Source organism: Neofelis nebulosa, chromosome 9 (assembly GCF_028018385.1).
Source record: "Neofelis nebulosa isolate mNeoNeb1 chromosome 9, mNeoNeb1.pri, whole genome shotgun sequence".
NCBI lineage: Eukaryota > Metazoa > Chordata > Mammalia > Carnivora > Felidae > Neofelis > Neofelis nebulosa.
The window spans coordinates 125,322,546-125,350,174 of NC_080790.1; the positions used below are offsets into that span (position 1 = coordinate 125,322,546).

Below are 27,629 nucleotides of genomic sequence, written 5' to 3' on the forward strand. Positions count from 1 at the left end.
CCTCACCTCGTTCAGGAGTCACAGCCTTTAAAATGGCCTGCGAGGCCCTCTGTGATATGCCCCTGCCCCATGCTTCTGTGACCTTGCCTGCCTCAAGCCTCCTTGTCATCTTTGCTGTTCGTCAGGAATGCCCTTCCCCCAAATATCCACGAGGCTCACTCCCTCACTTTCTTCAGGTCTCAGCTCAAATGTCACCCACCTCATCACAGGAGCTTCTCTGACCACCCTGCCCCCTCCCCAAGCCCTTATGATCTCGGAATCCTCTTCTCTCCACTGAGGGCAAGGGTGTAGTTCTGCTCCCAGCATTTAGTATCACGTGCCTGATGCTGTAGGCACTCTAGGAATATTTGCCGAATAAATGGGATGAATGAATGTTCTGTTATTAAAGGCACATTGTCAGGATGCTACTTTTGAAAACATTAGAGTAAAATTCCCCAATCCACGATCTGGGTGCATTCAAGAAAGATTGCTTCAGTAAACTGCACTTGCAGAAGGTCAAGTGTTCCAATGTGAGACACTCATGTGAAAGCTGGCCCAACTGGGTCTAAGCAGAGTAATTTTTAGCCTCAAGATTCATATTTTGAGAAGATTTTGACCGAGGTGTAAATACTTAAAATTGATTCCCATGAATCTGGAATGCTTAGCCTTCGTCCAAGTTTGGATTTCTTTAACAGGTTACTCAGCCACTGGAACTTTGTCCTGACACCACTCCTCATGACAACTGTGAAAGGAAGGTGCATCTTTCTTCGTTCCCTGGTGACTGTTCTGTTAGCATACAGAATTAAGTAAACAACCAGGTCACCCGATTGAAAAGCAAACTAAAAAGGCCTTGAGACTTAAAGATGAGGAACCATCTTTATTCAAGTAACACGCTAAGCCCGATTTGCTCCACTCTCGCCAGTACAGAAGGTAAAGCAAGACACGGGTCGTGGAGGTGAGGGGGTGGGTGGTAGACACCTTTACAACAGAAACTATAATGGCCTCAATTAGTGGTTCTCAAAGTATGGTCTAGGGATCTACTCTTCCAGGAGGTCTGTGAGGTCAAAACTACTTTCAGATTAACATGTTAACCGCCTTTTTCATGCCCATTCCCCCAAAAGTGTAGTACAGAATTTTTTAGAGGTCACACAACATGCAATGTTCACAAGAGGCTGAATGCAGAAGCAGATAGGAGACTAGCTGTCTTCTGTTGAGCCGAACATGAAATTTGCAAAAATGTAAAACACTGCCACTCTTCTAAGATATTTTGTTAATTTTTCAACTAAAAATGTTAACGTGTAATAAAACCACTACTTCTAAATCGAGTAATACATTATTTTATTTTTAATTTCTTAGTTTGAATTTCTGACATGGTAAATATCTTTAAGTATAACCCACATGAACAAAATCTCTTTGGCATCCTTAATTTGTAAATGAGTCATAAGACCCAAAGGTTTCACAACTGCTGCCTTAGGGATGTGGAACAGCATTCTTTCGGCTTATCATTATTAAGAAATCTCTCCGCTTCCAGGGCTATGATGGCAAGGTATCGTGCTCCCTTGCTTGAACCATAGCCTTTAGATGTCACTAAACTCATGCTAAACTAGGAACGAGCAGAGATCTCCCACTACTTATGTTCAGGGCTTTTCCAGGCAGTACCCTTCCCACCTCACACAAGTACCAATCACATATGTGTGAAACCCAGACCTCACATTCTTGAACCAATTCCAGTCAGTGGGATGTTTTAGTAAAGAAGAAAACTTGTTTCATAATCTACATAAAAATGAAACAAACTTTCTGTTAACGTGATGTTAAAATGGCTGGACAGAGTCTCACTAAATCTGATGGGAATGCTTAGGATGGTTTGAATTAAAATGTTAAGTTATGTGGGGGGCACCTGGGTGGCTCAGTCAGTTGAGCGTCTGACTTCGGCTCAGGTCATGATCTCCCATGCCTGAGTTTGAGCCCTGCATCTGGCTCTGTGCTGATAGCTCAGAGCCTAGAGCCTGCTTTAGATTCTGTCTCCCTCTCTCTCTGCCCCTCCCCTGCTCTCTCTCAAAAAAACAAACAAAAAAAACAGGCATTAAAAAAAATCAAAACATATATATGTGTGTGGGTGTGTATATATATATACATATATATACATATACATATACATATACATATACATATACATATACATATGTATATATATATACACGTTATCTGGTATATGTAAAATCCACTTGGAAGCCACCTGAAAAAGTGGGATTCATCCTCCAGCTGAAACTCAGGATTGTTTTTTTTAAACCAGATTTTTGGAAGGAATCTTGGGATGGCCAACCAGAAATACAGGATATATAGCACGTACAAAATAGTTTCAGGGTTGCTGCCAGGGAGGAGGGCAGTGCGAAGAGATCATATCCATCCAGAAGATTTGAAACTGAGGTATGAGATCCACATTACAACTGACTGAAACATGCCTCACGTGTTAAAATGCCAGAGCTGGAGAAGATGCACGCTAGTTTCAAACGTTACACCCCCTCCTTCCACTGAAGCAGCCCGCTCCCTGCTGCTGCCTACCTGAGGAACACGAAGGGAACACAGCCTCCAGGAGCCAAGCGCCAGCAGGGGTGTTTTGGTGATGGTTAATGATTCTCTCAAACAATACAGGGCAGGCCAGCTAGTTTATTCATATTGAATCTAAACCTTAGGTCTCTGGCTTAACAATAACATTAACAAACCTTGAAAGACACAATCAACTTGTGTTAACTCAGAGATGGTTTAAACCAGTCATATAAATTCTAAGATTCTGGGCTGGCGACTACAGCATGACGAATGTTCGGTCCCGTTACGAAACGTTTCATTTTCCTTGGCTAAAAAATCTTAAACAGATCTGAAAAATGCACTGCTTTACAAAGGCCTTTACCATATAACCACTGCTACCAGTCAAGCAATTATGGTTTCTTCAACTCCCAGAAACTTTTCTAAATGGGAGGGGTTTTCCTTTGATCTGCTTGCCTTGGTGCGTATGTAAGAACGCAGGGAGTAAGTTTAAAGAATGAAGATGAACTGAGATGCCAAGAAAAGTTTTTATTGCAAGCACAGTGAGCAGAAGGAGACGTCTTCTCACACAACGTGGCCGCAAGGTCTGCCATTAACTAAATCTCTCTGACAACCCTTCATTGGTTTAAAGCATATTAATGAGCTTCTTGCTATCAGGTGTACATCATTTCTGCCATGTGGGACATTTTCTTGGGAATATACAAGTAATATTCCATGTAGCCTGACAAGTCCTCAATGGTCACATCATCCACATAGACTCGAGCTTGCTCAGAACAGGAGCGGGGGGAGCCAGACAGAGTTCTGGTGTGGAGCGACTGAGAGTAGTCCTCAAGCATGGATCTTCGTTCTGGGGCCAAGGGAGGGACACTCTGCAGGCCTGAAAAGGAATAAACTTCCATGTCCTGCCATCTCTTACACTGGCACTCCTTGCCTAAGCATGCACATGGCTTGCCCTGGTTTAGCTTGGAAACGGATTGAAAGTCAGAGAGATCATTGGCCTTGAGACTTGCTTGGGAGACTTGGGTAGCATCAGAGGAGTCTTCCTTCTTACTCTCTGATGGGAGCCTGGGAACCGAAGTTCTCAAAGGCTCAGCAACTGCCCCTGTATGATTAGTATCGAGAGAAGTAGAGCATTCTCCTGCATTGAACTCTTTAGGGGTGGAAATTCCCAGCCCACTGCTGCTATCAGGGGAGTCAGTCTGGCTTTTGTGCTTGAGCTGGCTGCTGGAAGCAGAAGCTATTGTACTGCAATGTATAAACTTTGGAGGATGAAGGACAGGAGACTTAGAACGTCGACGGCGCTGGGTCCTCACTGCTCCTCGTGAAGACTTCCTTGAAGACCTAAGAGGAAAACAACGCACAAGATGTTGGGATACACAGCTCCCCTAAACAGATTCTTTGTGATAGCTGGAAATTTACCTCCTCTCCTCTGGAGTCTAGGGTCATAAGTTTCCCCCAAAGAGACGTGCTTACCTCCATCTTCAAGCCGCCTAAGTCGGCATCTCAAAAACTTCAACATCTCCCTATTAGCAAGCTAGCTACAGAAATAGGAGAGGTAAAGGGTAGTTTTTAATCGCATTTCTTGGGCCAAACACTGGGTGCAGAACACCTGCCCTGTCCCAACCCTTGGCCTGGGAACCTTTGGCCACTGGGTCTGGGAAAGCACCCTGCACCAAACCACTAGATGCTGTAAAGTCCAAGCTCTATGCCGTGAACGTAGCAGCTTCGGGACCACTGTGTGAGGCTGATGGTGCAAATGGCCACTGTGTCATGACTACCAAACAGAGCAGCAGATTTAGGACTCATTTTTTTTTTTTAATGTTTTTATTTATTTTTGAGACAGAGAGAGATAGAGCATGAGCAGGGGAGGGGCAGAGAGAGAGGGAGACACAGAATCTGAAGCAGGCTCCAGGCTCTGAGCTGTCAGCCCAGAGCCCGATGCGGGGCTCGAACTCACGAACCGCGAGATCATGACCTGGGCCAAAGTCGAATGCTTAACAGGCTGAGCCACCCAGACGCCCCTTTATTTTTCTTTTAAGAGAGAAAGAGAGAGGGACAGAGGATCCCAAGCAGGCTCCATGCTCAGCATAGAGCCTGACACGGGGCTCAGTCCCATGTCCCTGGGATCATGACCTGAGTGGAAATCAAGAATCTGACGCTCAACAAACTGAGCCACCCAGGTGACCCAGGATTTGTTTCCATCGCTAGTAACAGCTGACAAACAGATTTAGACTCCCTCAAGTTTTCAGGTAGTGGGAATTATCAGACATTCTATATAACTTTTAATAAAATATTTAAATAAGAGAACTGAGCAAAGGCAAAAAAAAAAAGAGAGAGAGAGAGACTCAAAACCGCCAAGCAAAACTGAAAACAGAACCAAAAAGAACTTTAAGAAATAAAAAAACTGTATTTGAAATTAAACTAACTGGATGGGCCAAGCAGTAGAATACATAGAGCTAAGGAAAGAAACAGCGAACTGGAAGATAAATCTGAATTATTTGTAACAGGACTGAACCAACTGTGGTCTGCAGGTCAAATCTGGCCCCCAGCTGACTCACACTGTGAGCCACGGAGACCGGGCAGGGACACACTCCACCCTGTCCTCTGCTCCCTGTGCCTGCCTTCCCAGCCAGGAGATGTGTCACACCACTGCCTGGTCCCACGCTGGCCACCATCTACATGCTGGGGCTCTGCTGTCAGTAACTGTTGGGCCCTGAGAGGTGGAATCTCAGTTCCAGTCTGGCTTGTGCTGGGCTCTCTGGAGGAAAGAGAGGCATGCTGGAATCCGGGTACCACTGGGGCACAGGATAAAACTGACTCCGGTATTGCCAGGCTAGTCATTTCATGCGGACACTAAGCAACTGAACACAAAGCATGTCCACCAGCCAGAACAGTGTGCATCAGGCAAATGGGGCAGGGCAGGAATTTTCTCACTTATATAAGTACCTACGTAGTATCCTTAGATCTCACCTCTTGGCCTCCAAAACCTGAAATATTTACTATCTGGTGCTTTACAAAAAAAGTTTGCCTACCCCTGACATGAGAGGTAGTAGAGGCTTGAAGACTTGGAAAAATGTAAAAGAAGTTAAAGAGATATGTAAGGGGTGCCTGGGTGGCTCAGTCATTTAAGCATCCGACTCTTGGTTTAGGTTCAGGTCATGATCTCACTATTTGTGAGTTCAAGCTCCACCCACATCAGGCTCTGTGTTGGCAATGCAGGGCCTGCTTGGGATTCTCTCTGTCTCCCTCTCTCTCTGCCCCTCCCCCACTTGCGCTATCTCTGCCTCTCTCAAAATAAAGAAATAAACTTTAAAAAAAAAAAGAGAGAGAGAACTATTGGGACCTCATCAAAATATAAAGCTTCTGCACTGCAAAGGAAACAATCAACAAAACTAAAAGGCAACCGACAGAATGGGAGAAAATATTTACAAATGACATATCGGATAAAGGGTTAGTATCCAAAATCTATAAAGAACTGACCAAACGCAACACCCAAAAAACAAATAATCCAGTGAAGAAATGGGCATAAGACACTTTTCCAAAGAAGACATCCAGATGGCCAACAGACACATGAAAAGATGCTCAACATCACTCATCATCAGGGAAATACAAATCACAACCACAATGAGAGACCACTTCACACCGGTCGGAGTGACTAAAATGAACAACTTAGGAAACTATAGATGCTGGCGAGGATGTGGAGAAACCGGAACCCTCTTGCACTGTTGGTGGGAATGCAAACTGGTGCAGCCGCTCTAGAAAAGTGTGGAGGTTCCTCAAAAAATTAAAAATAGCACAACCCAGCAATAGCACTACTAGGAATTTATCCAAAGGATACAGGAGTGCTGATTCATACGGGCACATGTACCCCTTGTTTATAGCAGCACTTTCAACAATAGCCAAATCGTGGAAAGAGTCCAAATGTCCATCAACTGATGAACAGATAAAGAAGATGTGGTTTATATATACAATGGAATACAGGTTGGCAATGAGAAAGAATGAAATCCTGCCATTTGCAACAACGTGGATGGAACTAGAGGGTATTATGCTAAGTGAAGTCAGGCAGGAAAAGACACAGATCATGTTTTCACTCATATGTGGAACTTGAGAAACTTAACAGAAGACCATGGGGGAAGGGAGAGGGGAAAAATAGTTACAAACAAAGAGGGAGGCAAACCATAAGAGACTCTTAGATACAAAGAACAAACTGAGGGTTGATGGGGGGACAGGAGGGAGGAATGGGTGACAGGCACTGAAGAGAGCACTTTTGGGATGAGCACTGGGTGTTGTATGTAAGTGATGAATCATGGGAATCTACCCCCAAAACCAAGAGTACACTGTATATACACTGTATGTTAGCTAACTTGACAATAAATTATATATTAAAAAAAAAGAGAGAGAGGGGCGCCTGGGTGGCTCAGTCGGTTGGGCGTCCGACTTCAGCTCAGGTCACGATCTCACGGTCCGTGAGTTCGAGCCCCGCGTCAGGCTCTGGGCTGATGGCTCAGAGCCTGGAGCCTGCTTCCGATTCTGTGTCTCCCTCTCTCCCTGCCCCTCCCCCGTTCATGCTCTGTCTCTCTGTCTCAAAAATAAATAAAAAATGTTAAAAATAAAAAAAAATAAAATAAAATAAAAAGAAGAGAAAGAGAGAGAGAGATGTAAGATAGAACAAGAAGTCTGGAGTCTCTGAAGGTAAGAAGACAAAGCATGGGAGACAAGTGATTTTTGAAGAGATAATGGCTGAGAAATTTTCTGAATTGATGAAAGAAGAGATCTACAGATACAGGCAGCACCCTGAAACAGGACAAATAAAGAGCAATCCACATCTAGACACACTGTAACAAAACTGTAGACTCTCCAAAACTGTAACATTTTAAAAGCAGCCAGAGACTAGACAGATTATTTCCAGAAAGAACAATAGTAAGACTGAAAGTAGACTTTTCAACATCAACAATGAAGCCAGAAGACAATGAATATCTTCCAGTGCTAAGAAAAAATAACTCAGAACTACAGCTTCAGCAAATCAGGTGTGTCTTTCAAGAACAAGGATGAAAAAAAGATATTCTCAGATAAATCAAAGCAAGGTATATTTACCAATAGAACTTGATGTTATACAACAGGGAAGAAGGGTGAGGGGGACACCATTCAAATTTATTCTATGGGTAGTTCTATAAGAGGCCCTATTTACTAACAGACCTTTGCTAAAGGAATTTCTGAAGGAAATACTTCAAAAGAAAGGCACCCTGTATGGAAGGTCTGAGTTACAAGAATGGTGAGCAAAGAAACTGTAAATGAGATAAAACTAAGCAAACACTGCTTATTTAAATAATAAAACCTAATTTGTGAGATTAAAAAGAAGCAAGAAAACTAAAATATTGGGAAACTACACATGGACATCAGGAGGTCAAAGTGAAAAGATTACAAGGAGGAGGATTAAAATACAGTTGGACCCTTGAATAAGACAGGTCTGAATTCCATGGACTCACTTATACATGGATTTGTTACAGTACTTGTAAATGTATTTTTTTATTCCTCATGATTTTCTTAGTAACATTTTGTTTTCTCTAGCTTACTTTAAGAATGCACTATATAATACATAAAACATCCAAAATATGTGTTAGTTGACTATGTTATCTGTAAGGCTTTGGGTCAACAGTGGGCTATTAGTAAAGTCTGGGGGAGTCAGAAGTGATACATGGATTTTTGACCTGCAGAGAGATTGGTGCCCCAACCCCCATGCTGTTCAAGGGTCACTGTAATAACTTTTGTCTTTGTTAAGCATGTATGGTGGAATTTCAAGGCAAATTACTAAAAGAATAGAAACACAGCATATAATTTGTAAGCCAGTAGAAGGAAAAGTGGTAGAGGGGGAAAAAAACACACGCATTTCAAACAATTTTTTAAAAGGTGAGGAGAAGAGGGAAGGTATAGGAAGAGTAAAAAACTAACAAACAAACACAAAAACAGACAGCAGGACAAACAGCATAAAGTAAAATGGCAGAAACAAGTCTAAATTTATCAACAATCAAAATAAATAAATGCACTGAACTCAGCAGTTAAAAAGATTATCAGATTGAATAAAACAAAACAAAATAAGCGATATGTATATGAGACACACACATCTAAAATTTTAAAACACATAGTGGTTGAAAATAAAAGATTAAAAAAAGATGCAACACGCAAATACCAACCAAAATACGACTGGATTAACTATATTAATTCTGGACAAAATAGACTTTAAACAAAAGCTATTAGGAGGAATTAAGAATGTCACTATATAATTAAAAATCTCAATTCATCAGGAAAGAAAACATTCTAAGCTGGTATGAACCTACACTGTAAAAACCTAACAAAACAGCTTCAAGATACATAAAGCAAAAATACAGAATTTAAGGGGAAAATAGACAAATTCACTCCCATGGGGGAGATTTCAACATATATGTCTCAATTACTGATAGACTGAAAAAAAAACTATTGAAAAAAAATTACTGGAAAAAGATTCAAATACATTTAAAAGCTTGATTTAATGGACATAAAGAAAACCCAAGAATGATGACAGAAGACCCATTCTACTCAAATACACATAGGACATTTAAAAAAACTGACTATGGACCAAGCCATATAGCAAGTCTCAGCAAATTCTCCATTAAGAACAGCTCTTCTCTAATCACTGGGTCTTGGGTTCTGTATCTAACATACTCTTTTCTGGATATTCAGGGAAGAAAGTCCAATACTAATTTAAAGTATTTGGGATCGGGGTGCCTGAATGGCCCAGTCGGTTAAGCATCTGACTGGCTCAGGTCATGATCTCGTGGTTGGTAAGTCTGAACTCGGTGTTGGACTCTGTGCAGTTTGGGGCCTGGAGCCTGCTTTGGATTCTGGGTCTCCCTCTGTCTCTCTTCCCCTCCCCAGGTCACACTCTGTCTCTGTCTCTCTCTCTCAAAAATAAACAAACATTAAACTTAGAAAAAAAATAAAATCAAGGCTTTGGAACAAACGCCATCTGCAGTAAGACGCTCTCACCCATGCCAACTGTCTTTTGATGCACATGTGGTTTTCAGTTTGGCATCATCTGCTGCTGTTCTGACCGATGCTCTGGCATTTGTGCCTTCTCCAACAGACAGAGATGCTATGGACCTGAAGAAGAGAACAAAGTTTACCGTTTACAAAAAACCGAAAGGAGGAGAACTTACTGCTCTCACCGACTTAAACACAACTTGTATTAATACCTTTCTTCCTTCTCATTTGGGTTTCTCAAAAAAGTGCTGCTTTTATAGCAAATTTTCCTCTAAAACCAAATTTAGGGGATGCCTAAAAGCCCACGGTTGCAAAATCACAAACCAAATAGTAATTCCTAAGTATGACTAGCAACAGGATATAAACAGACTTTTAGGCTGTTTATCTGGGGGCAGATAAGGCCTTATGTCCACAGAGAATGCTCATGACACTGACCACTTATTGTAGGTAGAGGCCAATCAGAGCCAGGAAAACTAAGCTGAGGGGCAAAACCTTCAGGGGACTAACTTAAAAATGAGTATTTTTTACAACCAATAAACTTGAAATATTACTGACAGTTCAATCTTTGCAGTTTAAAACTACACAAGTAATATGGGTTCCCAGTAAAGAAGATGAAAAATTTTGAAAGAAAAGAATACCTATAATCTCACAACCCAGAGATTGAAATTTTGGTATAAATCCTTCCAGACCTTTTCAATGCACACACACACACACACTGGGCTCCTGCTACACATGCTGTGGTAGTAATAACAATCCTTTAGAAGGAAATATTAATCTACTAAAGTAAAAAGATGTTCACTGAAATAATCTAAAATAAAAAGGAAGGGGCGCCTGGGTGGCGCAGTCGGTTAAGCGTCCGACTTCAGCCAGGTCACGATCTCACAGTCCGTGAGTTCAAGCCCCGCGTCGGGCTCTGGGCTGATGGCTCGGAGCCTGGAGCCTGTTTCCGATTCTGTGTCTCCCTCTCTCTCTGCCCCTCCCCCGTTCATGCTCTGTCTCTCTCTCTGTCCCAAAAATAAATTTAAAAACGTTGAAAAAAAAAAATTAAAAAAAAAAAAAAATAAAATAAAAAGGAACTAGGAATAACTTAAATTCCCAGTAGAAAATAGAAAATACTACATTATATAAGTGATGACACATCTATTCAATGGAATATTAGGAATTTTAAAAAATTAGGTGTACAAAGAACTTCTAATGACAGGAGAACGCTAATAACATTCAGAGAAAATAGCGTAGATAAACAACTATACGTATATTATGATCTCAACTATGTAAATATACTGTATGATATTACATACCAATGGTCTAGATGTTAACAGCATTAATGTAAACTGTGATTTTTACTTCCTTTTTGTTTTTGTGAATTTTTGTAATAGAGTGCATTATGTTATAATCAGATAAAAAAGATTATGTTGTTTTATAATATATATATATAGAAATTTGTCCTGATAAAACAAATACCATTGGGAATCAAAACCTGTTGAACAGGATAGTGCTAAATTCCTGGCAAGGCTTGGGTAGTTTATGAGTCAGGACCTCAGATGTCCCATTTGTAAATCAGCAACAATATGAAACAACTAGAAACATATGATACATTACACAAGTCCTATTCTGCTTAGTCATGGTAATGACTCACCCCTTCTACTCTTACTTGATTTTCTCAAATGTTCTCCATCGCTCCTTCCCTTTCTGTAATTTTACTCCAGGCAGATCACACACTACAAAGATACAATATTTGACCACAGGCTTGAAGACAGATATCGTCAAAGGTTTTTGTTGTGGTTTTTTTTAAATGTTCCATGTCCCAGGTAATTTTTAGGGGTAGTGAAATAGCTTAATTTTATGTTCTAACTTCCTAAAACACCAGGAAAGAAATCTGTGTATGAAGAGTAACTCGTATGAATTGATACATTAAGGGATTTGTAAGTATATGTGTGTGTGTGTACATTACCAGCATTATTCCTATACCAGATATCACAAAGGAACGTGACCATAATCTGGAACTCCGTGTTCCTCTGCTTTTTGTTTCCCAAAATGACTTAAAAGGTACTGTTCAATTTTAATGGCAGATGACCATATCGGAAAAGCTACTGGGTGGAGAAAGAGATTTATCTGAAGTGTCAGGGAAGCAAATGTGAGCACCTTTAGCAGTTCTTGTGCAAATCCATTAGCACAAATCTTCTCACTTGGCAGGCCAAACCCAAAACAAATAGTATTAGCAGTAAGCAAACAGCTCTAACAACAACTATTTCATTTTTACTGTGTGCCAAGTACTATATACAACTCTTCATGTTGTCTTCAAAGCAGCATATAAAGGAAGGGTTAAAAGCACTGGTTCTGGAGACAAACTGTCTGGGTTCAAATCCTGACTCTACCACTTCTCACCAAAGTGACCTGTGGCAAGTGACCTATCATCTATAGCTCATCAGTAACCTGGAATAAGAGCAGTATCCATCTTCTAAGTCCGTAGTGAGGATTAAGTAACGTGCACAGATGCTTAAACCAGTGTCTAGGGCACAGTAGGTGAGTGATAAATCCCAGTGATTATTACTTGTTGGGAAGTGTTCTCCTCTCAGCTTCCAGTGTTTATTTTCCATTGTGAAAAGAAATATTCCTTATCTATCAAAGATTTGAGATTTTTTTTCTGGCCTGGGGTGAAGAATGGGGATGAAAAGAGTCCGGCACAGAACATTTTGCAAAGAGTGAAATATTAACATTCAGACAGCAGCTGGTCTGCAGGTGCTCTAATTAGTTTGGCCAAAGGGTCCGAGATTATTGATCTCAGTGACAGAACCCTAATGAATAGAGGTTTCCATAGTGATAGGCTCAGCAATCAGAGCCCATGAAATCAAGAATGTCTGCAGATTTCTATCGAGCCAATTCACTTTTAGGAAAAAAATATGGTGATTCCCTAGAGACGTATGAGGAAATTCCCGATGGGACACTGCTTGATAATCTTGATGGAAGACAGAGGTGGGGAACCCTCCTCAAAGCTAAGGGAAACCAAAACACCCAACTTGGAGTACAAATGAGCTGCTATTTTTTCAAAATTTAACATTAAGAGTTTCTTAAAAAAAAAAAAAAAGTTTCTTGTATAAGTAAAATAATGTTGTACAAAATTAATTTGGTAGAATGTCACACCATTAATGTTTTTATCTTCTATGAATAATGAGAAATTTCAGAAGAAAACAAGATCTTCTTCAGAGGAAAAGGCTATTTAAATCTAGTAAACAATCCCCAAATAATATATTACACATTTAATTACCCTGAGGCATCCACTCTTAATTTCTTGAAAGCAGTCTGTAGACTCTCCTCCTCTCCATCCTTGGCTTCAGATTTCATTGTGAAAGTTTTTACGCTACTATGGATGTTGCTGTTAATACTAAAAAATAAAATAAAAATAAAATGAGCAAGATGAAAACAGGCAGGTTCAAAAGTATACCTTTTGTTAAAGTCTATATTCCTGATACTATTACTGCTCGTTGGGGGGGAAAAAGCAAATTTCTATTTCTAAAAGGAAAAGCTTCAGTGTAGACAACAGGGGACTGTAGGTTTTATTTGTTAAGAAAAGAAAAATGAAATGATACAGAAACATATATTTATTAGAACAGATTTTTTTATTGTAGTTGACACGTTATATTAACAGTTTCAGGTGTACAACACAGTGATTCAACAATTCTGTATCTTACTCAATTATTATCATAGAATTTAAACTGTCCAAAAATACTTGATGCCAATATTCTATTACACAGTTTTGGAAACTACATCACCTGAAATCTGTTTAAGCACACTTTTTAACAGGAAAGTAAAAAATCTGGTTGCAGAGGTCTAGAAACCCACAAACAAAATGTCCTTTGCATCAGAAATACGGTAAAAGTGAAAACCTCAACCTATATAGCACTTCCGATTCTTTAAGATGATACTGAGTATTTGTGTAGTCCAACCCTAAGTATATCCCGTTAAGTGTAACTTCATGACACACAATAGCATTTCTCTAAAGCAATACTGACCCAGACATCAATATTCACATTCATTTAAGTATCCATATTCAGATATCAAGATGTTACCATTGTGAAAGCAGCATTACAAATATGTTTCAATGATTACTGATTATTCCAGACTCTACCAATAAGGCTGATCCCTTCATTTTTATTAGCTTTGAAGCATTTTAATGATTACACAAGAAAGAGAAAATAAATGAACTATGCTTGCAACTCAAAGAGATAAATAGAACAAAGTTAGCCAAAAGATAAAGGTGGGAAATAAATATAGATAATAAAAATAATAATTTATATATATGTAATTATAATAAAAATAATTTATATGTATAAATTTATATGTATATTTATATGTATATGCATGTATACATATAAATATATTTATACATATGTTATTTTTCTGATCTATATATATATACACACATATATACACATATACACACACATATATATGTATATAAATTATTTTTCTGTAGAGGCACCATTAAATGACCTCCATTTAATCAACCAGTTTGATTAGTGAGAATTCTCCATTCTTCCACCTTGATTTTTATATTTAAAGAAAGAAAAGGGGAACAGGGCCCAACCAAAGCAATAAGAGACACAACACAGAAGTCTGTTAATAAATCCTTCGAAATCTAGTTTCCTGACTTTTTCACTCAAGACAATTAGCTAATATCAAATCTGAACAACAACAAAAAAACAAATTAGTATCTATGAACATACCACAAAGAATCAAAAAGAAAAAAAAGGTAAAACGAAAAAAGAAGATGGAGGATTTGTGAATTAAAGGATTAACTTTACCTCTTCCTTATTTCTAACCTGCTAACCCCAGCAAACCTCCCCCCACCCCCCCAACCTCCCTAAGGCGCTCTCAGAAGGAGCAGTGCCTCTCTGTGGACCCTGGTAACTTCTCTGATTCCTTATCTGCTCATTTCTCAGGAGTGAGTTTGAGGTTATTGTGAGACCTCTAATATTCCAAAGGTCAGGGTGTCATAATATGTTTGATATAATGTAATCATGTAGTGCCAGTGGTAGAATAAAGAAGCAAGAAATTAAGACTATTCCTTTCATTTCACTTTTTTATTTACTTACATGTAGAAGAAAGTATTTTAGGCAGATCTCTCTGGCGTACATTGAAAAGTCTCCAAAGAATTCAGCTAGCTTTTACTGCAACTTCTTAAGTCAAAAAATTTAAACACACTCCCCACATATTTGGCTGATTTATTTAATCAGTATATGAACTTGAGGAAACATTATCAATTCCCTATTTCACTGGTTTCTAACTCTTTTGGATTTAGAGCAGGATCCTCCCCCAAATACGCAATAATATCCTACATATCTGGGGAGGGAGGTGAGCAAAGATCACAGATCCCAGTATTTTTGAAGCTCCACAGAACCCAAAAGAGTGCTACTGTAGATTGTAAACAAATTCTTCCTGCTGGCAGAACTAAATTAAAGTTTGGCTTATAGTTTTCCTCAATTATTTTATGACCAGTCAGTCAATGCTCAGACTATCGGCCCTGACAGAATCAAACAATCTGAGACAGTCTCCCCATCTCCTAAGACCCCACACAAAACCTCTTCTAGGACTCTCTGGAAATCAGTACACATCACATCTAAATATACACTGCTGAATTCCACAGGCAGAAATTTATTCTGTCCACAAATATTTACAGAATTCCCACCATGTGCTTTAACACCAGACTAGATGTTAAAACAGAAGGATAACCTGACACATAACAGGGTTGTGAACGCCATTCCTGTAAGGACTGGACTCTCATTCCTGCCCTAACATTGTGCTAAAAAGCTCTGCACCCAGATATGTAATTTTTAATTATATACTGCTAACTTAATTGCACTGCAGGTGACCTCTAGATGTTAATACAAACTTAGTTAACATTCTTGTCGACACACTAAAAGATTATTTGAAAATCAAAATAAAAATTGGCTATAGACTAAAATTTTAGGAATGAAGCTCTAAGCTATTTCCAATATTCTGACTAGGCATCTTTTCCCTAAGTTATATTAACCCAGAGCAAAGGTGAGTCTTAGACATGATCTTAAGAGCTAAATCAGAGCATGTTTGTAATTACAAAAGGCTCATAATGCTCCTCTGTATTCCTAGCTTCCCATTCACTCAAAACTAACGCCGGGACACTTATAATTGGTTTGGCCTTTTTTCATTAATATTAAATTTGTGAAGACATTCTTGCCGTTTTCACTGCGCTGACTTCTTGAAAACGGAACAATCCCAAAAGAGATCAAAGGCCTATTAGAAGTTACTTTGTATTGTTTTAAGTTAAATCACAAGGGGCAATTTAACTTTGCCTCGGATTTTCCCCATCCTTTCAAAAATGACAAAAATTTTCTAAGTTCCTCCATCAAAAGGGCAAATTCCTGGTTTTCTCTGACTTTCAACGAATAGCATGTGTCACAATCTTATTTACATCTTGTAGTTTTAACCAAGACCTCTTTGAACCTCAAGCCTAAGTCCAAACATCCAGGACCCTGAAAAGACCTGAGATCGATCAATAAAGGATCCCCGCGTAAGCGTGTCATCACAATGTTAAAGATTTAGAAACTTTCCCAGCCTCCGGGTAAGCGTGGAGTGCGGGAAATAAAATCCTGTACAGCAACTCCCTAAGACGCAAACAAGTCTTGGTAGAAACAATTGGCCCCCAGATCAAAACACACACCTCTCTCTACCCACTCTCTCACCCCCTACACTCTCGGTGCTAGAGTCAAAGCACGAGGTTAATTTTGTCTCCCTCCCCCCCGCCCCGAAACTGGGTCGGTCGCGATTAAACGCGATCTGGGGAAAGGTCAGAACTGGGGTGGAGGGGAGGCTCGGGAAGTGGGGAGCGAAGGCCCAAGCTATGTCCGCCCGGGATCTCCAGCTGGAAAGGTGCCCCTGCTGGATACTCCCCGAGCCAGGATGGGAGGCTGGAGTGGCGCCGAGGCGCAAGGGATGCAGGAGGAGGCGGGAGCTGAGCCGAAGAGGCAGCCAACGAGGCTGGGTCTCGGAAACAAGCAAGAAAGGGCGGGAAGGGGCAAAGGGCGGCCAAGGAAGGCGAAAAGGGGAAGCTACTGCCGGACGGGAGCGAGCGGAGGGGCGGGACGCTGCGGGGTCCACGGGGGCGCGGGAAGGGGAGAGACAGCGGAGCTCGAGCCGGGCCAGGCCGCGGCGGCCAAGGGGGCGCGGAGAGGCCCAGGCCCGGCCGGGCCCAGGCAGTCAGCGCCGGGGGACGACGCGACGAGAGGCAGGCGGGCCCAGAGGAAGCCGCCAGCGGCCAGGCCGGGCGGCCAGGGCGAAACGGGGTGCCGCGGCCTCTCCCGATCACCTCCAGGTACTCACCTCCTCGCAGCTGGGGCACTCCGGGGATCCACTCCCGTCGGTTCAGATCGCCTCTCCCCGATCGCTGCGCCTGACTGACCCGGATCCAAACCCGCGGAGGGGGCAGCCCGCGCCTCCGGGGTCTCACTGCGCCTGCGTCACTCAGGCACACGCCCCGCCTCCAGTTCATGCTCCACCTAGCCTAGTGACTCGGCAGCGCGGTAGGCGGTGGCTGCGCAAGCGCGAGGCGGCGGCCTAGCCTCTCAAACACCTCGCACCCGCCCCTCTCGGAAGCACGTGCATCTTACGTCATTTCCTGTTATTCTCTTCTCTGATTCCTCGGTCCTAGGAGGATTCGCTGGGGACCGCGTTTGGGGCGTGCCCGCTTCCTCCTCTCTGTCAGGTGAGTGAGTAGGCGCTGTTCTTCGCTGTCGCCCAGCAGCCTCACTTCCCGGGGTCTCTCTGCGCTTGGTGCTCTCCCTGGAGTCACGAAGGCAACGGAAAATCCGGTGCCTGAATCAGGGTGGGGAATCTTCGCATCACCGGGGCCCCGCTGAGCTCTTGGCCTGAGTCTCCTTGGTGCTAAGGAACCGGACCGCCTGCGACATCTCCAGAGCTCGGACGACAACCCTCGTGTCCTGGACATCTTTCAAGGCCTGCAGAGATGAGGGGAGGTATCAGACACGGCCAGGGCTATGGATGTGAGGCTGGAATTGGAATGGCTCTCGTGCCCCTGTTGTTTGACTTGAAACATCTGCTTTTACCTGGCTTGGCCTCGGTTTCTCCAACTGTTAAGTGAGGAGGAAGTTAGACTATATATCAGCGAATCTCTCTCTCTCTCTCTCTCTCTGTCTCTCTCTCTCTCTCCCTCCCCCCCTCCCCCTCCCTCCCCCTCCCTCTTTCTCTCCCTCTTTTTCAGGCATGGACTCCTTTAAAAATCTGAGAACTCGACAGAGAAATGCACACATACACACACACAGACACTAAATTTTGCAAAAAGGTTTATAGGGCATTCACCCAAGTAAGTGATTTTTCAGGGATCTTTCCATTTGTATGACTCTGACAGTTGCTCAAATGAAAGGCAGAGAAGGAGTGATGTGTGCAACAGTTGCAACCCCCCCCCGCCACCCCCCCCCCCCCCACCACCACCGGGACTGGTTCCACTGAAGCAGCTGTTCCTCTCTCATCACTCGCCATGGCACGGGTCCACGTCTGTATTTCCCTGGGCTTTGTGGAAAATATCGCTTTCCTGTATAAAATTGGCTAGAATTGGTTGTGGCCCAGCACTAGGGTGAGGGTTGTTACCTGAACCAAAATGGGACCCTTCCATCCCCACCCACTGATACTTAGGTATAGTCACCTAACTAGAGAGGTTAACTACTAACTACTACTAGAGAAGTAGTTTAGTCTGTCCAGCTTAACCATGGCCAGACTTTGGAATGCCTGATCCACGTCTAGGAATTGAATCGACAGGTCATAAAGTGTGTAGAGAGCCTTGGGTATAACATTTTAAATTCTCCTTGTTCATACCAAAAGTTTAATAATTGACAGGGGATGAAAAAACTTGCTAACTGTAAAGTTCCAACAACAGGTCTAATGATGCTGATAATAATGGCTCCCCTCTACCATGCAGCAGCCATGTGCATGTTCTCTCATTTAATATTCCTGGGATTGTATACATCTTACAGATGAGGATGCCTGGGACTCAGATCACTTGTTCTAGCTCCCCTTGTCCTGTCACCCAGTGCTAGAAGTAACTGAGTCAGGATTTAATATGTCTCAAAAGCCTGTCTGTATACTGCTGCCCCTTTTTCAACATCTCTTAGGAAAGAAGAAAGGAGGGGGGGAAATGTGGTGCATTTTTTTCTCAGAAGTTGTGAGGTGAGTTGCATCAAGGCTAAATATGTGGTATTAAGCTATCATACTTGAGGACAAGAACTGTGTCTAGGTCAGTAATGAATCTCCAAAGCCAAACACAATTCCTGAGGTTAGTATGTGCTAAATACAATTTTGGTGAATTCTTCCTTGTACCTTAGTTCCATCCATTATGGCATTAAATACTAACAACGAAAAAAGTTTCAAGTGCTTCATGTAAGCATAGCTCCATCATAAAGTCAGATGCTTTCTGAGAATGTGGCTCATTACTCAGGGAGTATTTGGAAGGTGAGAGCCTCTTGGGAATACCAAAGTCTGTTAACTCACACCACTTGCTATGGCCTGAAATCTCAAGTCATTACATACAGGCCTGACTCATTGTGTGGTACCTCATGACCGAATGAGAGAAGCTACGAAACATGTGATCGAGGAAACAAAAAGCCAGATATGCCTCCTGTTTTAGCAACACAGGGTCTTTCTAGCCATGGAGAAACCTCTGCAAAAAAAACCTTATTTGCAGACTTTATGTGTATTTAAGAAATTGACTTGGTATTAACGTAATGCACATAGCAATGTCATTTAATCAGAAAGCTAGAGCAGCTACAAAATTTCTAGCCATGGAGAAACCTCTGCAAAAAAAACCTTATTTGCAGACTTTATGTGTATTTAAGAAATTGACTTGGTATTAACGTAATGCACATAGCAATGTCATTTAATCAGAAAGCTAGAGCAGCTACAAAATTCCTTTAGCAGGACTTCTTATTTCATGTATCTTCTAACTGATTGAATAGAGGAGACTTAATTTCATCAAATTATACTGCAAAAACAATCTGTCTACATAGGAAGATAGCTTTCAATTTTAAAAAATAACTTTGGGGGTGCCTGGATGGCTCAGTCTGCTAAGCATCCAACTCTTGATTTTGGCTCAGGTCATGATCTCATGGTCATGATAGCCTGCTTAAGATTCTCCCCCACCCTCTCTTTTTCTCTCTCTGCCTATCCCTGCGTTTGCATGCACTTCCTCTCAAATAAATAAATAAATAAATAAATGACTTTGGAGAAGGCAAGTTCAAAACCTTAAAAAAAATTATTTTCTCAACAATGGGGCTGCCATCTGGAATCAGGGTCTTAAACATTTTATTTGGTTTTTTTTTTAATTTTTTTAATGTTTATTTATTTTAGAGGCAGAGAGAGCTTAAGTGGGGGAGGGGCAGAGAGCGAGGGAGACACAGAATCTGAAGCAGGCTCCAGGCTCTGAGCTGTCAGAGCAGAGCCCAATGCGGGGCTCGAACCCACGAACCGTGAGGTCATGACCTGAGCTGAAGTCGGGCGCTCAACCGACTGAGCCACCCAGGCGCCCTGGTCTTAAACATTTTAAAGCTCAAATAAGTTTATTTGTTCCTTACCTTGATGTAATTTTTAAGATGACTTTGGAGTAGATGATGGTGATGATAATGATCATATGTATTCTGATTTACAAGGACTGTTTCATTTAAACTTCATAACCAATTTGCAAAGCAGTTGCTATTTGTGTCCGCATTTTACAGCTGAGGAAACTTAACGATCAGAGCAGTTAGATAATTTGTCCAAGGTCACACAGCTTGTAAGTGGTAGAATTGTGATTCAAATCTAGGCCACCTGACTGTACACCCAACTTACTGATCACTGAGTTACACCACTTTTCTTAGCCTCAACCCATCTCCCCTTTATACACCCTAAGTAGATCAGGCATACTTACCTTCACCTAGAAAATACACTGGGCTTGAGGAAATTGGCTGCCCAGGGTCTGGGACTGTGCCAGCTACACTTGACTTGCCTGTCCTTGAACTCACCAGGCACATTTCCCTCTTAAGTGTTTTGTATTTGATGTTCCCTCTGCTTGGAACGTGGTTTACCCATAACTTTTCTCTTCATTCAAGTCTCTGCTCATATTAGTTCCCCAGCAGGACTTTCTTGGCTACCCCAGAATGCCTCTTCATTTGTATCCCTTCAGCTGGCTTTATTTTTCATTATAGCACCTAACACCTCCTGATGATATATATTCATTACCACTCCCCTCGCTACAATAGAAGGGACCTGAGAACAGAGACTTTGTCCCTTTTGTTTATCACTGCTTTTGTCATTGAATCTAAGATGATCTTTCCCACAGTTTAGCACTCTAAAAATCTGGATGTGTCTTATAATTGACAGTTGTGACCTGATAGCATTTGGTTTTTTTCTTAATTATACCTACAAAAGATAGTGAGGGTTTAAAATGACGGTGTCTTAGAGTTGATGAAAATACAGTGTATTCTCAGGGCCCAAACTCTTGCCTGGCACAGAGTTGGCACGCAGTAATTACTGGTCAAGTGAAATCATTGACTGCTCACTATGTGCCAGAAACTATTTAAATATTTTTAATCTCCCCCATCATGCTGTTATGAAATATTTCTGTTACCAAAGCAACTTGGTAGTGGGTAGTAAATATGTGGTGTCATTTTGGAAGTCTGGGAAAGAGAGCTGCATCCTGGTCTCTGCTGTGGGACTGCAGTGTGTTATGTTTCCTTGTTTGTCCTCTGTCCCCACTCTTCTTTCACAGACTTTAGTGACTGCCTGCTGCTTGCCCAGTGCTGTGTATAAGCAGAGGCATAGGGTGCTGTGTGTAAGCAGAGGCACAGGGTGCTGCGTGGGCACCCAGAAGGGTTGCCTAGCCTGGTCTGGAGGTGCAGAGGGATGTCTCCAGGCTTCCTGGAGGAAGTTCTGTCTAAACTGGGTTCTGAAAGGCAGGCACTGACCTCGAATGTGAGAAGGGACTAGGATGAGAACGGAGAGCATCCAAGCCAACTCCAGGAGAGAATCGTGTTAAATAGCTTGCATTTTGTCCTTAAGCAAAGAAGTGATGTGCCAGTGAGCCATATATATCACTCTGGCAGCCTCTTAGAAAGCAGATGAGGAAGGAGGGGGATGTAAGGCCAGTTTGAAGACATTTGAAATAATGTAAATGAAGGCCAGAACTGGAACAGTGGCTAAAGTGGGGAGAAGCATCTAAGGAGCCCTGGCATTTAAAATTAGCACACTTGGCTGGGTATTCTGGTCAGAGAGCTGTCTGGCCTGAGTGAATGAGTGGCCAGTAGGTGGCACCATTCACCAGGGAGGGAGATCCATGAAGTCAGTAAGCTTGGGGAATGGGTGAATTTAGTTTTGGGCATAAGGGGTTTAACGTGCAGATCGAAAGCAGACCCATAACCAAGGGTCTTCATCTTAGAGGCCATGTCAAATGGTTTATTTTCAGAATCGTGGAGACTATGGAACAGAAGGGAAAGGACCACTTTATTTTAGAATGATTACTCTGGTTTCAGCCTGAATGGCACAGTGATCCCATCCTGAGTTGGCAGTGATCTCTAAAGAGCAGGTGGCTATAAGAATGGAGAGCATGTTAGCAGATTGAAAGTTGTATACATTAGGCTTTGGTGAGAGATTAAATGTGAGCAAAAGTGGACAATGAAAAGCTGCTTTCTGGATTGAGCCACTGAATGGGTATTATTGCCTATTTCTAATGTAATCCTACTGAATCCATTTGACGGGGAACAGATGAAAAACGATATTTAGATGGAGGATAATAATAAAAGCTAGTACTTTTACGGTCTGCAAACCCTGTCTGATCCTCCCAACAATCTTACGAGATTACCTTTATCCTCTTCATTTTCCAGATGAGGAAACTGAAAGCAAAGTACAGTAACTTGCCTGAGGTCACAAAGTTAGTACGTGCTGAGCTAGAATTTGAACCAAGGCAGTCTGGCTAAAGTCTGCTCTCACCACCTGACTGGAGTGAGATGCCTCTACATGAGGAGCTCCCTTTAGTCACATTGAACTTGAGAGATCTTGGGGCAGCCCTGTGGAGACCTGGGTTGGGGTGGAGACAGCCTGGACCTTGTGTTCTGAGTTTTGGATCCTGGCAATGTATTACTTAGGCAAAATAACAACCAAAAATGTAAAGAGCCCCTGCTCCAAGGCTGTTGAGCTAAGCATTTATGTAGGCGTTCATACTTTACCGCATCTGCCAATTGACTAGGCAATGGCAGGTTGAGTTTTTTAACTTAAGTCTTGATAAGTCTCCAACTTATTCTACATTTGAACTGTTGGATTATGGTTTCCTGGCTCCAAGAATTCTTTCCTTGCCCTGCATGGTCTCTTAACCAATCTTCCCTCTCAGGCATTGATGCATAGCTATAATTTGTCAAAATATTTCTTCATTCTCTGCTTATACTTTCATGAACATCTAGTTCTGCCTGAGGGAAAAAGAAAAGATTTCACTAGAAAGGTACACCTGTGTCCTGAGAAGCTTTGGATATGAGGTCTGTTTCTGTCTTGGCCCGTCTCTAGAGCCATGCCTTCACCTTTTCTCTAAGACCGGTCCCTACTCTGACACCACTTTGCTTCCCATCTTGCCCCCATTCTCAGGAGACTCAGTCCATTTTTCCATACATGCAAACACATACCGTGTCTTCCCCCATCCTTTAAAAAACAAAATCAATGGGAAAAAACCCACAAAACCCAAGCCCACAAAGGCCCCTACTACTCAGATACCCCCTAAGGCTCCTGTCCTATTCTCCCCCTTAGAACCATAGTCAGTATCCCTCCTTCTTCACTTCTCTCTCTCTTCAGCCCACTGCAGCCCGACTTCCATCCCTACTGAAACACTTCTTGCCAAGGTCATGAGTAACTTCTTCTTGCCGAAACTAGTGTCTCTTTCTCAGTTTTTAATGTTGCTTGAGTTCTGAACATTGTCTGACACTAGTCATGACCTCCCTCTTAACTCCACTTCCCTTCTAGCTTGTGTGGCCCTGCACCCAGGGCCATGCTCTTAGCTGCTCCTCCTCTGTCCAGCTGCTGGTCCTCAAGGGCCTCGCCCTGCCACCCTTCCCATCTCACATCCTTGTCATCCTGGGATGACGCTGTGACTCTCTTGGAGAGGCTACCAGAAAGCTCACTCTGCAAAAGGGAGTGCTGAACAACCAGGCTTTCTCAGACTGGAGACCAGAGCTTCTCCGGGTGCCAGGAGTTCACAGGCAGCCCCTCTGGGGCATCGTGTTCAGAGTGATTTGGTCCCACACATTTTTCATTCTTCTGTGTCCCCCTGTACAGTAGTCGGGTTCCTCGTTTGGCCCCTTAGCAGCATCACATTTTGCCTGCTGCTCCTTGGGTGCAAAACCACACAACTTCGTGTTTCATGCAGTGTCACCTTGCTCAGACTTCCATCCTCCCCCAGTCCTGGGGGGCTTCCCTCCCTTCTGGTTCATACACAGTTTTGCACAAATATGCAGTATTTTAGAGTTTTCTTCCCTCCCTCTTCTCCTTCTGTTCCCCCCCCCCCCCCCGACACACACACACAGAGTGGCATCTGGGCAGGAGAAGGGGGCAGCAGATGAGCTTTGTGGTTCAGATGCGTTCCCTCCCCTTTGCTGGTCTCCGCTGCCATGTGGCTGCCCTAGACTTGTCCCTAGGCATTATGGATTCTGGTGGGGCCCACCAAGATGGGGCTGGCCTGATTTCGTTTCTGAGCAAAATCATGGAAAGTGCTAGTGTTTGTAGTCATGAGGTCCTCGTGTGCCGCAGTTCTCACAACTTGTCTCCTGACCTTTCCTCGTCTGCTCTGCACGGCACTGGGACAGGTGTGCACTTCCAAGTCACTCACATGGCACACTGGTGAAAGGGAAGGGAGAACTGCTCTTGTCCACCACATCCTCTCCTGGGGCTACTTGTGTAGCCTGGGTGCCAACCTGGTGCCACGACCCGGCCAGCGTGGGTCTTCTCTGAGCTGCCCGTGCTTGCTCCTCGGCTGTGCTCAGAGAATGGGGCACCAGTGTCTTCCAAGTTTGTCTAGATGCTTCTAAGCCCCATGCAAGGGATCTGGCCTTAGAGAAAGGCGTACCGGAACACTTGTATCTGTTTCTTGTCCTCCTCTTTCTCCTGAGAAAGCCTAGAAGGCCTTTTATGGGAACTTCTCTTTAATCTTAGTGTGTCACCTCCACACTGTGACTTCTAGAAAGTCTATCCTCTCACCCTCAGTTTGTGCTCTTGATCTATAAAGAGTTTGGAAATTAAAAAAACCTTTTTCCTCCCCACAAAAGCCAGATTTTAAGACTCTTATCTCACTATGGACTCAAGAAAATGGAATTTCAGACTCAAAACCGAGCAATGGCTTCCCAAGCAGCAAAGGCCATTCACTAAATGGCTGGGGGCACTGCAGGCTTACTAGGAATCGTGAATTACCTGTAACAGAAGTACAGGTTTTGACCTCAAGAAAAGTTCTCCTTTAGCTTGATAGATGTGCCCACTTCTTGGATAGCCAGGCACTTTGATTTCCAGTCTCACCAGCACTACAGAGAACAGGTAGGGTATTTCTCCAAAGGAAAAGATGGGTTGTTGTTACCCAAAGAAAGGGATCGGGGGCAGGCGGACAGAGAATATATGTACAGGGAATCTACACAGACAGCCAGAATAAATACATATGTCATTCTGAACTAAGGAGAAGGGAGCAGGAACCTGGGACTTCAGAAGAAAGGAATGCGTTTCCCAGAGTGATAAAAAAAAGTAGATGTTGGTAATTAGACGTTTGTCCTGCCATGCAGATGGGTCACTCAGATAAAGTTTATCTCTGCTAATAACCCATATTCTGGGAAAGATCCCCAATTTAGATTCTTTTGTATAGTTAAAGGGAGGGGCAAAAGTTTCTCTTGAGCTCACAGGGTCTCTGTTGCCTTCAGCTCACAATAATCTTCATGTCAAAATGGCCATCTTGGGGCAACCTGCTCTTGGCCCCTGCACCCCTCACCACACTTCTGTGTCCCGTGTCCTGCTGGTTGTCTCTACATGGATGTTCCACAATGCCTAGTGAAACGAGATGTGTTCAGAATCTAACAGGTTATCTTTCCCCCTGAGCCTAGTCTTCTGGCCTTTCCTGATCCCTTTCCCACTGTACTGGATCAAATTGGATCTGATTCACCACCTCCCATCCATCTGGCTCCTAAGTTATTTAATACCTTTTGTACTTTGGAAGTATTTTTAATGTATTTATACATTATTTTTTAATAAAGCATAATTTTCACAAAAGAAAAGTGTACCTCTATAGAAAATTTGGAAAATATAAAGAAGAAAATTGTATGTCCTTCAGCCCCAGCACTTGGGGACGACCACTATGAGCATTTTTGTCGCGGGGCTGCAGAGTGCCTAAGAGCCGGACCAGCTCTGTTCACAATCTGGCTTCACCACCCCCACCCCTGTGTGTGGCCCTGGACATGCTGCCCAAGCCCCTGTGCTTCCATGTACTTTTCTGAAAAATGGGGATAATGATAGTACCCACTTTAGAAGGCTTGGAGAGAGTTGAGTGAATAATGGGCTAGGACACTGCCTGACTCATAGTACCTCGTAGCTGCTATTATTAATATTACTATTATTTTAAATGTGTATATTTTAATTGCTGATAAACTGTATATACGGTTTAATATTCTGCTTCTTTTCATTATCTATTGTAAGCATTTTCCAGGTCACACATATTCCCCAGAAACATGACTTACATGACTGTATAATGGTCTATCACTTAAATACATTCATAATTTCCTCTGTAGTTGACCATTCCTCTATGTTTGGACAGTTGGTGTGTGTATGTTTGCTATAATAAAGAACTCTGATCTGAAAATCCTTGTTTATGTGTGTATGTACATATAAAAATGTTTGCGTTTGTGTCTGTATCTACCTCTGACCATAAGCCTGATTATTTTCTTAGAATAGGATTTTACACCTGAAGAAGGTATGGGCTGTCTAAAGTATCCAGTAATGTGCTTAGAAATTACATAAAGGCAAGATTATCACCCACTCACACACTCAGGGCCCCCCTCACTACACCCTTTCCAGCATGAGATGAGCTCCTGTAAGTCTGCCCATTGTTGCTGCCATATTCTTCACAAGGCTTTGCCGCATTTCACTGGGATGGTAGGAAATGGAATTTTGCCCCATGTGCTTCTGCATACCTTACTGTTTATAATGTTAATAAATTGGGGTACCTGGGTGGCTCAGTAAGTTAAGCGTCTGACTTCGGCTCAGGTCATGATCTCGCGGTCCGTGAGTTCGAGCCCCGCGTCGGGCTCTGTGCTGACAGCTCAGAGCCTGGAGCCTGCTTCTGATTCTGTGTCCCTCTCTCGCTTTGCCCCTCCCCCGCTCATGCTTTCTCTCTCTCTCTCTCTCTCTCTCTCTCTCTCTCTCTCTCTCATAAAGAAACATTATGGCACAAAAACAGACACACAGACCAATGGAATAGAATAGAAACCCCAGAACTAGACCCACAAACGCATGGCCAACTAATCTTTGACAAAGCAGGAAAGAACATCCAATGGAAAAAAGACAGTCTCTTTAACAAATGGTGCTGGGAGAACTGGACAGCAACATGCAGAAGGTTGAAACTAGACCACTTTCTCACACCATTCACAAAAATAAACTCAAAATGGATAAAGGACCTGAATGTGAGACAGGAAACCATCAAAACCCTAGAGGAGAAAGCAGGAAAAGACCTCTCTGACCTCAGCTGTAGCAATCTCTTACTCGACACATCCCCAAAGGCAAGCGAATTAAAAGCAAAAATGAATTACTGGGACCTTATGAAGATAAAAAGCTTCTGCACAGCAAAGGAAACAACCAACAAAACTAAAAAGCAACCAACGGAATGGGAAAAGATATTTGCAAATGACATATCGGACAAAGGGCTAGTATCCAAAATCCATAAAGAGCTCACCAAACTCCACACCCGAAAAACAAATAACCCAGTGAAGAAATGGGCAGGAAACATGAATAGACACTTCTCTAAAGAAGACCTCTGGATGGCCAACAGGCACATGAAAAGATGT

At 42.6% G+C, this 27,629-nt stretch overlaps 2 protein-coding genes across 4 annotated transcripts in view; one reads left to right on the forward strand and one right to left on the reverse strand.

The window, feature by feature from the left end:
* Nucleotides 1-3,031: 3,031 nt before the first annotated feature.
* Nucleotides 3,032-17,048, reverse strand: OSER1 (oxidative stress responsive serine rich 1). Its single transcript, XM_058685703.1, has 4 exons — nucleotides 16,897-17,048; nucleotides 12,806-12,922; nucleotides 9,547-9,660; nucleotides 3,032-3,864 (listed from the first exon to the last, which is right to left on the reverse strand). The coding sequence occupies exons 2-4, from the start codon at nucleotides 12,880-12,882 to the stop codon at nucleotides 3,177-3,179; spliced, it is 879 nt and encodes a 292-aa protein (XP_058541686.1). The 5' UTR covers nucleotides 12,883-12,922; nucleotides 16,897-17,048; the 3' UTR covers nucleotides 3,032-3,176.
* Nucleotides 17,049-17,139: 91 nt separating this feature from the next.
* Nucleotides 17,140-27,629, forward strand: part of GDAP1L1 (ganglioside induced differentiation associated protein 1 like 1) — a 54,284-nt gene continuing 43,794 nt past the window's right edge. For all 3 annotated transcript variants that reach the window (XM_058685701.1, XM_058685699.1, XM_058685700.1), the window contains exon 1: nucleotides 17,140-17,278. The gene's annotated coding sequence lies outside the window, so the exon portion shown is untranslated. The remainder of the gene's footprint in view (nucleotides 17,279-27,629) is intronic.

Coding starts and splice junctions, on each gene's coding strand:
- OSER1 (XM_058685703.1), bottom strand. CDS start 12,882: ATGAAATCTGAAGCCAAGGATGGAGAGGAGGAGAGTCTACAGACTGCT. Junction 9,661..12,805: donor TTAAGAGTGGATGCCTCAGG/GTAATTAAATGT, acceptor TCTCTTCTTCAG/GTCCATAGCATCTCTGTCTG. Junction 3,865..9,546: donor TCAAAAGACAGTTGGCATGG/GTGAGAGCGTCT, acceptor TTTTCCTCTTAG/GTCTTCAAGGAAGTCTTCAC.